This window comes from Halichondria panicea, chromosome 1 (assembly GCF_963675165.1).
Source record: "Halichondria panicea chromosome 1, odHalPani1.1, whole genome shotgun sequence".
NCBI lineage: Eukaryota > Metazoa > Porifera > Demospongiae > Suberitida > Halichondriidae > Halichondria > Halichondria panicea.
Genome location: NC_087377.1, coordinates 17,583,806 through 17,594,631, shown reverse-complemented (window position 1 = coordinate 17,594,631; position 10,826 = coordinate 17,583,806). Strand labels below are relative to the sequence as shown.

The window sequence follows — 10,826 nt, the reverse complement described above, 5'->3', positions numbered from 1 at the left end:
AATACACACACTAATGAGTTGATCTTTACCTGTGTGCACTGGTACTATAGATGGTGAGTAAAAGCTCCTCCACTTGCTGTCATGACAGCTATACTGGCTAGAACTTTAGATATCACAGAATGCATTGTAGCTAATACTGAAAGGGATTACCATAGCAATACATGCAGCACTCCATAGCTATCAGTACATGTATATGTACACACCTATATAGACAATGCTTCCTAGAATGGACAGACTTAATTGTGCAATCAGATTTGAAAAGAGAGTGCATGGTAAGCAACAGTCAATAATTTCAATCCCACAAATCACGATTATTCCGCTACCCCCTCGTCCCATGAGCGAGGGTGACCCCGCCCACTCTACCCTAATCCCGCCCACCCCACCTATTCCACACCATCAGCCCTATGGATACGCCCTCTCTAACAGACCACCACCTGATGGACAGGGAACACTTGTATGCTCATGCTACTAGTAACAGAGCACCACCCTCAGAATCAAACTCTGAACAGTATAGATTTGCAATTTTCATTTCAAAATAACATTTTTTATATGACAAAAAGAACACACATACATTACTTGCAAAAAAGACTATGGTATAAGCAGTTAAGAGACTTTATATATGCACAGTTATTTTTGGGTTCTACAAAATTACAATTTTACTCTAGATCTTACGCTGCATTATTTGATACCACAACTGCTTTACCTATGATAAAGATTATTGCACATTATAATTATAATCAGTATAATTATAGCAAACATACCTTCACTGTTGTAGTTGTTGTTGTCAGGATCAATATTTTTGTAATCTGAAGGATATCAGGCATTATGAAATTGCTACACACGCACACACACACACACACACACACACACACACACACGCACACCCACACATACACATACACACACCCACCCACACACACACCCACATACACACACACACATACACGCACGCACACCCACACCCACACACACACACACATAGGGCTATTAAATGCACAGTATTGTGACAGATGAAATCATAATTATATACCTCGATTATGTTCATATTCACTTGATTGGATGCTGACCGCATCATTAGGAGCTTGTCCAACAGACATACCATATGCGGGATTTGCTGTGCATGTGATAATTATATAGTTAGTTGAAACAATACTCACTTTGGTCATCGGAATAAGAAAGTTTTCGTCTCTTATAAACCAACAGTATCACAAAAAAGACTAGTATGATCACTATGACTCCAATAACTCCAACCACAGATACAGCAATTACCACTTCGTTAACGACACCTCCTATATAATTATGAAGATATCTAATAGGCTGGCAATTGGAATAATGAACCTTCTGTAGATGGTGTGAGGAAGCTGATGGTGATATTTTCACTCACGCCAGGAGTTAAAGTGCAAGAGTAGGTCCCTGTATACGTAGATAGTGGGTTGGTGAAGACAAGGTTATTGCCAACTTGAGTGGCAGATGAGGGCAGAGTGAGTCGACCAACACGCACCCAGCGTAGAGTAAGGACATTACTGACACTGGAGGAACAGTTGAGTTGTGTTGTCTCACCAGCAAAGATTTGTCCGGTAGGACCGGAAACAGTGGGCGGTGAGGGTGCTGTGTGTGTGTGGGTGGAGGGGGAGCTGTGTGTATGGGTAGAGGGGGAGTTGTGTATGGGTGTGTGTGTGTTTAGAGGGGGAGATTAGACTCGTACGGTATACTGGTACAGAATCGGAGTTACAGGAGAGTGTTATGGTTCTAGTGTGCAGACCATATTAGAGGATGGATTATTATAGACACTACAGTGGGTATATCTGCAGAGGAGGATATGACATGAACACACACACAGTCATCATTATCTTACAGTTAACAATCAAAGTTTCAGAGTCTTCAAGAAAATGTTCATTATGATTGCTAGTCAGTCGACAAGTATATATTCCAGCTTGGTCTCTTTGTACGTTTGTTAGCTCTGGTGCTTGAAATGTAGAAAATGGTTCCCCGGCTGGATTGTACCACTGGAACTGGAATGTCCCTGGTCGGTTGGTGGTCGATACACAGCTGAGCCTTATATCTCCTCCCTCGAGGACTACCCCATTATTTGGGAAACTAACAATTGGTGCAAAAAAGCCTGAAATCAGGGCAAGAAATATACCGAATTCATGGATAGCTATAGCCACTTACCAGCCAGATAAATGGAATCAACGCCGCCGCCGCATTGAAGGGAGACAGGTATTCCCAGAAGAAAGAAAGCATCAGTATCATTGATTACCAAGGTACCATTCACTATAGTAACTCCATTCGTTCCGTCAGTAAGAACCATATCAGTTTGAGCAATCCACTGTACATCGGTTGCGAACTGTCCACCTACTATGCATCGTATGCAGGAGGTAGCCAGTGAAGCATTTATAGAAAGATCATCAATCAGATTGAAAGTTTCACTGCAAGTCTGGCCATGCATACGTACCTATAAGAAATATAATAGAATCTCATGCACATCAGTTATAATAATAATATTATTGTTGGCTACTCTGAAACTTACAAGGCATTAAGCAGAGGGAGAGCAGAGCTGTCAGAGCTACACCATCATCCATCTTCAAGGTGGATACAGAAAAGGGGGAGCTAATCACCAGAAAATGTTGCAAAAAAAAAGGTCCACTGTTTTTTTAGTGTAGCATTTTACTGGAGTTTGCAGGATCTTTGCTAATAAAAGCGTTGAGCACTGTGATTCCTTATATGGGAAATGCTCATCATAGTAAAACAGCTAGACCACAGTGTGTACACAAAATCCATATAAGGAACGCGTAATGCTTCTACTGAAGATTCTGCAAACTCCATGCAGAAAGGTTAACCACCTTTTAGGTACTGTATGATCTCTTCAGCAGGGTAGACTAGCTAGCAGTGTTGCTGTATGCACATTAGGACGTGCACTGTCTTGCAGTCAGCTTGCTCTTCAGCTCCAACATGCAGTCTGAACATCCACTCTGAAAACATTTCATATCTGCATGTCGTTCCATATTCCGTTCCATATTCCATTTTCATCCATTCCACATTCCTCTTTTACCCACCTGGAGAGCTGTGTCATTAGCTATATAAGAATACTTACATTGTAATAATCACGATGTAATTAAAGGATGCATTTAGTAGCCCCCACAAAGTTGTCACAGTGCTATATAGTAGCCCTTGGAGAGTTGTCACAGTGTCGTTATGATTATTCTATATTGAAGCAAAATGTCATAATTTGGATGTAATTAAATCTCTTTTTATGTGCAGTGTTTGAGAGTGCTTGTGACAGTGGCTGAGTTCATGGTTTACAATGAGCCGGCCTTCCCTCACGTCATTGTCCACATTGTATATACACTCTCATGATACTTAGCTGTGTGAATGATTTTTTCTGGTGCAGGTGTTTGAGAGCTCTCATAAGAAGCCGGGGGCTGCAGGATAGAAATATTGTGAGTATACTATACCTGTATGTATGATAGCCTTGTGAGATATGTAGCAATAGAAGTGAGTTGAATTCTGACTCAGTGAAACTTGTCAATTGTGGTCTCCCTATATGAGCAGGTCACATGCACCTATATAATACAACTATGCATGCATGTTCTATACTCCATATATGTTTGTATACATACCTGTGTGTAGCAGGCCACCTCTTCATTATAGCCATTGTTTCAACCATAATAAAATGCACCTCGTACTTGTATTCCAATACCATGCAACTATTGTTTCATCTCCCCCCCCACAGCCATCCCTGTGTGGACAAGGAGGACGGTAAAACCCCCCCTGAAGAAAAGACTGCCTATCACAAGTGTTGGGAACTTTATCATGCCATCTCAGGATTTCTCACCATAGTGATAGGACTAGGACAGGTGAGCATATTAATGTCTATAGCACTGTTATGATGACAGAGAGCTGCTATCTATAATATTTACGTGAATTGAAAGACTATTGAACTTTCTGCTTACGAATTTATAGAAGTAGTTTATTTACATTTTAGAGCATGCTTTGCAACGTTTATCTGCATGCTCCATTCTGCAGGTGACTCTGGGGGTCTTCCTAACCAATGCCCCCCTGAGTGTAGGCTGTGTGGGCAGGTCTGGGGGCACCTGGCTGATTGTTTTTCTTGTGTACTCATACAGTCATGTGTCTACGTCTGTTGCAAGACCTTATATATAAGGTGATATATTTTCACAGGTAGATTTGTTTGCAATTTCACTGTTTAGCTCTTGCTGGCATAAATTGCTAAAGTTAAGAAATTATTGTTATTTATAGCATTTCTAATTACTCGCTAGTGATTTTAATGAGATTCATTGCATTTTCCAATTATCTGCAAGTACAAATTTTATGATTTTACTCTCATTCGCAGAAATAGCAGAAATTAATACCTGCGAAAATATGTCTCTCACAGAGGACAAAAATTTATCAGGCTATCATAACTATGTATACAACCACTCAGCACACCTTTAGGATGGGTAAATTGACAGCTTATTTCATTTGCTGTATTGCATTAACCTGGTTGATTGAGTGTGTGATGTCATATGAACAGATCGTCTTTGATTTATGAGAAAACAACTCTCTGCTATTACATGCAATGACTGTACAAAAATACTAATAAACTTATCAGCATGCACTGATTGACTTGATTGACACGTATACAGTTACATTTGTGTTCTATGACATCACAATCTCACTCCGTAGGCTGCATTGCTGGATACCATAACTGCTTCACCTGTAATAGTGATTACCGGGAATAACTCACATTAATTGGCACAACAAACCTTCACCGCTGTTTTTGTCAGGATCAATAGTTTCGTAAACCACCTCATCTACACGTATATCTGAAGGTAGCCATAATCATGATGACCTACACACACACGCACACACACACGCACACGCACACACACACGCACACACACACACACACGCACACACACACACACACACACACACACACACACACACACACACACACAGTGTGATACGTAATGCAGACATGCATACACTAATAAATTAGACAGTGTGATATCATGCACCTCTTACCTCGTACATGTTCATATGTGTGCTCATCATTTGATTGGACGTTGCCTGCATCATTAGGAGCTTGTATAACAGACATACCATATGCTGGATTCCTCGCTGTGTGCATGTGACATGTAGTTAGTGAGAACACACACTACTTAGTGTAAACAATACGTACATGCACTTTCCTGTTTAGGCCCACCATGTTGTCTCCTCCTAATTCTAAGAAGATTTAGTAATTAGGTTTTGACAAACAAACAAAAACTTACATGCAAACAATACAGACTATTATGAGTATGATTGTCAGTAGAAGAACCACGGCAATGATCAGCCCTGCAACAATCTCTCCCACCATCGCTGTGAAAAACATTATTAACATGCAGAGTTTAAATACATAATAATTATGCTGGCACCTACGTTGATTCCCTGATTGTGTTGGTATAACCATGGCAACACTGACATTGCCCATTCCCTGTACTGTACCAGCTGACACTGTAAAGTAGTAATCAGAGTTTGGGTCGAGATTAATAATTATAGCAGAGCTGGCGTCTTCCCCAGATACTGTAATGGTACCAGCATTTGCAGCATTAGAGCCAACTCTCCAGTAGGTGATGGTGTAGTTAGTGATGAAGCCTCTAGCCTCTGAGCGAGTGAGTGGTCTCCATGACACCCACACAGCTGTTCCATTCAGTCGAGTGGAACCAATATCTCGAGGATAGAACAGAGGAACTGTGCGTGTACAAAATTATAAGATTTAAACTGTTGCAAGGAAAACCTTACTTCCTTCAGCAGTGAATTGTACAACACTGGCAAAAAATTCTCCAATACCGACTCCATTGATGGCAGCCACTGATACCACATATGGAGTATAGGGGACTGTAGGTAGAGGGAGGTGATGCACTATAGAGGTTATTGAATATTTGATTACCTAATTCATGTATAGAGAACGAGGTAGCTAAAGTGTTGTAGTGCTTTGTATCTGCTGAACTGCTTTCTTCCTTGTTGACAGCGATTGTGTATGCTAGTAACACTCCATTAACCTCGGCAGGCTCAATCCAGTTGACAGTGAAGGTAGTTTCATTTACTCTTAAGACTCTCAGACTACCAACTGGGCCAGACTCTGAAGGAACGGTAATCAGATAACATTATTAGCTACATGCATGAGACTGCATGCATTGTATGTACTCACTGGCCTCAGCTGTAGTGAACTCCATACTGACTGTTCTTAGTCCCTCACCAACTGAAGTACTGGCTGATACTTGCACTGATATAGTTTGATAGGGGCTCAGGGGAGATATTGTGAACTGTTCGGATGTAGTATTAAAGGTCGTGGTGGTTCCATTGAGGTAGTCCACATACAGTGTGTAGATGATGATGACTCCATTAGGTTCAGCTGGTGGATCCCAGGAGAGGGTGAGGGTGGTTGCCGTGGAAGTGGCTGTTGGAACAGTTAGAATTCCAGGAGCTATATACAAAGAACGAATTTAAAATCAATACATAGATTCAATTTACTTTCTTGTCTTGTTCTTACATCAATTGAAACCTCTTCCCCAATGTTGTCTTCCTCATAAATAGCACTGACAGAGAACTGGTATTGTTGGTAAGGAAAAAGGTTGTTGATGACAATGAAGGTAGAATTTGTAGTATGCAACATTGGTGTAAAACCACCGGTCCCAGTCACTTGTACACTGTACTCAATTAGTGTTACAGTAATCGAGGTAGTATCTGGACGGTCCCACATCAAGCTCACGTTTCTGGATTCTGTTGCAGAATTTCTAAGGTTAGTTGGACCAGGCAGCACTACAAAGGTACACAGAAATGAAATTTAAAATTCACATAATATTTTTGCTTACCATCATCATTGTCGATTATTACTATAGCAACAGCTCCACCTCTAAACCTAACTCGGTTGTTGGGGGAAGTTACTGTAATTCGAAACGATTCATCAGGATCAGCGGTGACGTCATCAACTACTGCCACTGAGATACATTTGGACTCTCCAATAGTAGAAAACTGCCTCACTTGCATTAGAGAAATAGTAGTGAAATCAACTTGCGGAGCTGTGTGAGAAATAAATTTGAAAAACATCTCTGAACTATTACACCATGCACACTAACTTGCTGGTCTATTGATATTGCCTGTGTCAATAGTGAACAGCACTTCAAGTGTTCCAGTTGCCAGTCCTCCAGATGGACCCTCCAACACAACACAGATCTCTCCAGTCTCCTCTGTAGCTTCGGCAAAGGTGTAAGACAATTGTGATAGAGCCAACACAGGATCTAGATATATAAGATTAAGCACAAGGGATTATAATTAGCAACTGTGTGACATCACCATTATTATGAACGACAATAAATCATATACACACATGACACGTCATACCATCATCATCATTGACTGTCACTGTGGTTTGACCTATCCCTCCAACAGTCACTCTTGAGTTAGGGCTTGAAATGTTCAACAAAAAAGTGACTGGTATTGGAGACGTCCCGTATATATCATCATCTGCCACTGTCAATTGTATACACGCTCGAGTGTTTGCGTTTGAGTTAGCCGAGAAGGTTGCAGTGTCCGATCCTACGTAATTAGAGCAATCACACAAAGACAACAATAGTTTACACACCTCCACTCCAAGTAAACACAACAGTGATGGGTACACTTGTTCCACTAGATGGACTGACTAGATTAGCACACACATCAACCACACCACCCTCAGTAGTTGTCATGGCATCAGTGGCCATGGAGACAACAGCATCTTTAGAAATACCTTATAAGGAACACTATTATAGGCTGCTCTTTAGTCTCACCATCATCATCGTTGATAGTCACCGTTGCAACTGTGTTGGTCAGATCCAATCTTCCTTGACCATTCATTTTACTGAGAGTAACAGTCTCCATCAACACTGGACTAGTTTGGTACACATTGTCATTGGTAACTGTCATATTTAAGCAGTGGGTATCCCTCACAGGAGAGTTGGAGGGGAAGGTGAAGTTATCTAAGAAAAAAGTATGAAAGAGAAAAAATTTAATCAAAAATGTCTGAAGAGGGAACATCATGTGAGATCTCAAGATCAACTCACTATTATTGAGTGTTATAAATATCTCCTTCTCTGCCCCTCCCGCTGGAGAGTCTAGTCTAGCACACACTGAGACATCACCATCTCCTTCATTCTGCACTATAGTTTGGTTCACTAGCGATATTACAGCTCCTGTAGAGGCAGAAACAATAGATAAAAAATCTGTGATTTCTAACTTACTTTGCCTATCAGTAATGCGAATGATTATGTTTGTCCCAAGTCTGACCCTCGGATTAGCACTGGCATCAACTGACAGGTTCACACTAAACACTTCGTTGTGCTCATAAATTAAGTCCAGTCTTGTTTGAATAATGATCCCACAAACTTGCGATACAGTAAATGTTACATCCACTGTCAAATGTTCATAATCGCTGTTCGAAGCTGTAAACAATGTACGTTACGGATTTATCATAAAACTTTAATTTACTTACTTGCTGCTTTTATATCATCCAGTTCGCTAGTAGCAACATGTACCACAACCTCTCTCTCACTAATGGTTGCACCACTGATTGCAACACACACCTGAACAGATTGCCCTTCTGTCACAAGAATGTCACCTTCTGAACTTGTTACTCCTGAAGTTGTGATTTCAGCCATCACCTCTATAAAGTAAACAGTATCAACTATTGTAATGAAGATAAACATATTCTTGTTATGATTAACTCATTCACAGTATATACAGTCTCGCAATGCACTCATTAAAATAACATGTAGTATAACTATATATTAACCCTACCATCATCATCCACAATGATCACTGTGGTTTGGCTCCTCCCTTCAATGACAGTGACTCCAGTAGTTGGACTTACCACACTCAGTGACACAGTGAACATCTCATTTCCCTCAAAAATATTGTCTTCACTTGTTGTAATGTCAATGCACTTGAAGTCTGTTGTATCAGTAGCAGTGAATACTCTTGTCACTGATGCTGATACAAAGTCTGTATCTGAAGCTTTAATACAGATTAAAGAGCATAATAACATTGCAGCCAATAACAACTGATTATTGTGTTTCTCTCACCTGTTTCCTCACTACTGGTTGCTAGTCTGACTTCAACATTTCTCCCTAACTGTCCAGTCAGCGAAGCACAAACCATTACAGTCTCTCCTTCCGTAACTTGCTCCTGAGTTTCCATCATTTGGATGGTAACACCTGTATTAGAAATAGAAGGTATAATTATACAGATTGTATACAATCGTAATGCACAAATAACTACTCACCACCATTGGCAGAAATAGTCACAGTAGTGGAGCTCCTTCCAGATATGGTGACCCCACTAGGGAGACTGTCCGGGTTTAGTGTCACTGTGAATGTCTCATCATCTTCAAAGATGTCATCACTTGTGGCCATTACAACCGAACACTCCTGATTTGTGCTTGATGGAGTGAACATCAGCTCGCCTGATGCTAAGCTAAAATCACTTAAAGAAGCTGTATACAAAGAATTGTCATAATAAGTTTAAAGTAATAATTAATATTTACCAGTTCCGACGGTGCTGGTCAGACTCACAACTACACTTCTCCCCAACTGTCCAGTCAAGGTTACACAAACCATTACCATCTCTCCTTCAGTGACAAACCACTGGTCATGAGTCATTGCAACTGTGACATCTGCACAAGAATTATCATGATTCAACCAACAATGCAAGTAATTATATCTCACTGTCATTATCTATTACAGTGACAGTACTTTGCTGCCCCACAGACACTCCAGCAGTCATCGGTACAATTGTCAGCGTGAAACTCTCAGAATTCTCAAATATAGGATCATCTAGGGCAGCAACATTCCAGCAAACTTGGGTTGTGATGTTGGTGAATGTCAGTGTGCTTGTTGGTTCAACAGTGAGATCTATGGCCAGGGAAACAGTAGCAAAATAACAATACATACTAGCTAAATGCACACCTTGAGAGAATCCCTCACTGCTCATCAGTTCTACCATCACCATAGCCTCTCCAATCAGTGCAGGGGTGACTGCCACACACACTGGCACAGCCTCTCCTCCCTCAGTTACAGTGAAAGAGGTCTCAGTGAAGCTCACTGTTAGTTCTGCATCACCAGTAGCAGTGCACAAATTGATTTCTGACCATGCAAGTACTAATAGCACTAATAACTTCATTTTTGTCTGCTTTCTGCGTAAACTGAGTTTTGTGCATGTGTGTGTTTATTGAAACGTTTGTGCATTTACAGGATGTGTAGTTAACAATCTTTACCAAAATTAATTATTCCAAACACGGCCTCGATTGAAAGCCGCTTATTAAGCGGCTTAAGTTCTAAAGATATTCACCAGGTAATAGATTACGTTGTCAGGGAAGAAAAGGACGGTGTTTGACACACAGCATTCGTTAAAATTCGTGTACAGCATCATGCACATGCATGCATAATAATACTAGTCTTATATAGGACCATGTAAACAGGTGAGTCACGGATGGTTTTACAACACATGTAAAACAATCACGTGAACCACTTCCGTTGCCAATCGTTCTTTTCCTATATTTTTGATCGAACCATCAGATAGACTTTTCAGTGACACCAGTCCATTGATTATGCTCCTCCACTATAAATATATTGTCTTGTTTCGTAACACAAAGCAAACTAACACTCTAATACTTCAGTTTTGGTGAATTGAAGCAAAACATGCCAAGGGGCATTAGCACAGCGCACCTCGCAACATTTCAACTGACACTGGAATCACTTTCTAGTTTTTTACATATCCTCTTGGAACTAGGACCACTCATATAGTAT

General features: G+C 40.6%; 2 protein-coding genes across 6 annotated transcripts; both read right to left on the bottom strand.

Annotated features, from left to right (window-relative positions):
• Nucleotides 1-574: 574 nt before the first annotated feature.
• Nucleotides 575-2,445, bottom strand: LOC135343187 (lachesin-like). 3 transcript variants are annotated; one of them, XM_064540176.1, is made up of 7 exons: nt 2,173-2,445; nt 1,856-2,119; nt 1,339-1,608; nt 1,158-1,289; nt 1,031-1,114; nt 762-806; nt 575-703 (listed from the first exon to the last, which is right to left on the bottom strand). In XM_064540176.1, the coding sequence occupies exons 1-7, from the start codon at nt 2,309-2,311 to the stop codon at nt 669-671; spliced, it is 969 nt and encodes a 322-aa protein (XP_064396246.1). In that variant the 5' UTR covers nt 2,312-2,445; the 3' UTR covers nt 575-668. The 3 variants fall into 3 exon arrangements, with proteins under 3 accessions (XP_064396246.1, XP_064396255.1, XP_064396262.1); XM_064540185.1 differs by having other exon boundaries at nt 1,158-1,286; XM_064540192.1 differs by lacking the exon at nt 1,158-1,289.
• Nucleotides 2,446-4,494: 2,049 nt separating this feature from the next.
• On the bottom strand, nt 4,495-10,244 carry LOC135343165 (uncharacterized). Of its 3 annotated transcripts, XM_064540140.1 has the most exons (24): nt 9,987-10,244; nt 9,747-9,932; nt 9,566-9,694; nt 9,305-9,514; nt 9,105-9,236; nt 8,821-9,036; nt 8,516-8,686; nt 8,265-8,465; nt 8,088-8,216; nt 7,815-8,003; nt 7,631-7,762; nt 7,390-7,584; nt 7,125-7,286; nt 6,861-7,067; nt 6,520-6,807; nt 6,197-6,472; nt 5,936-6,127; nt 5,788-5,883; nt 5,425-5,736; nt 5,277-5,364; nt 5,186-5,229; nt 5,029-5,124; nt 4,767-4,826; nt 4,496-4,717 (listed from the first exon to the last, which is right to left on the bottom strand). In XM_064540140.1, the coding sequence occupies exons 1-24, from the start codon at nt 10,198-10,200 to the stop codon at nt 4,668-4,670; spliced, it is 3,975 nt and encodes a 1,324-aa protein (XP_064396210.1). In that variant the 5' UTR covers nt 10,201-10,244; the 3' UTR covers nt 4,496-4,667. The 3 variants fall into 3 exon arrangements, with proteins under 3 accessions (XP_064396216.1, XP_064396210.1, XP_064396224.1); XM_064540146.1 differs by lacking the exon at nt 6,197-6,472 and having other exon boundaries at nt 4,495-4,717; XM_064540154.1 differs by lacking the exons at nt 7,390-7,584; nt 7,631-7,762 and having other exon boundaries at nt 4,497-4,717; nt 9,987-10,243.
• Nucleotides 10,245-10,826: the final 582 nt, after the last annotated feature.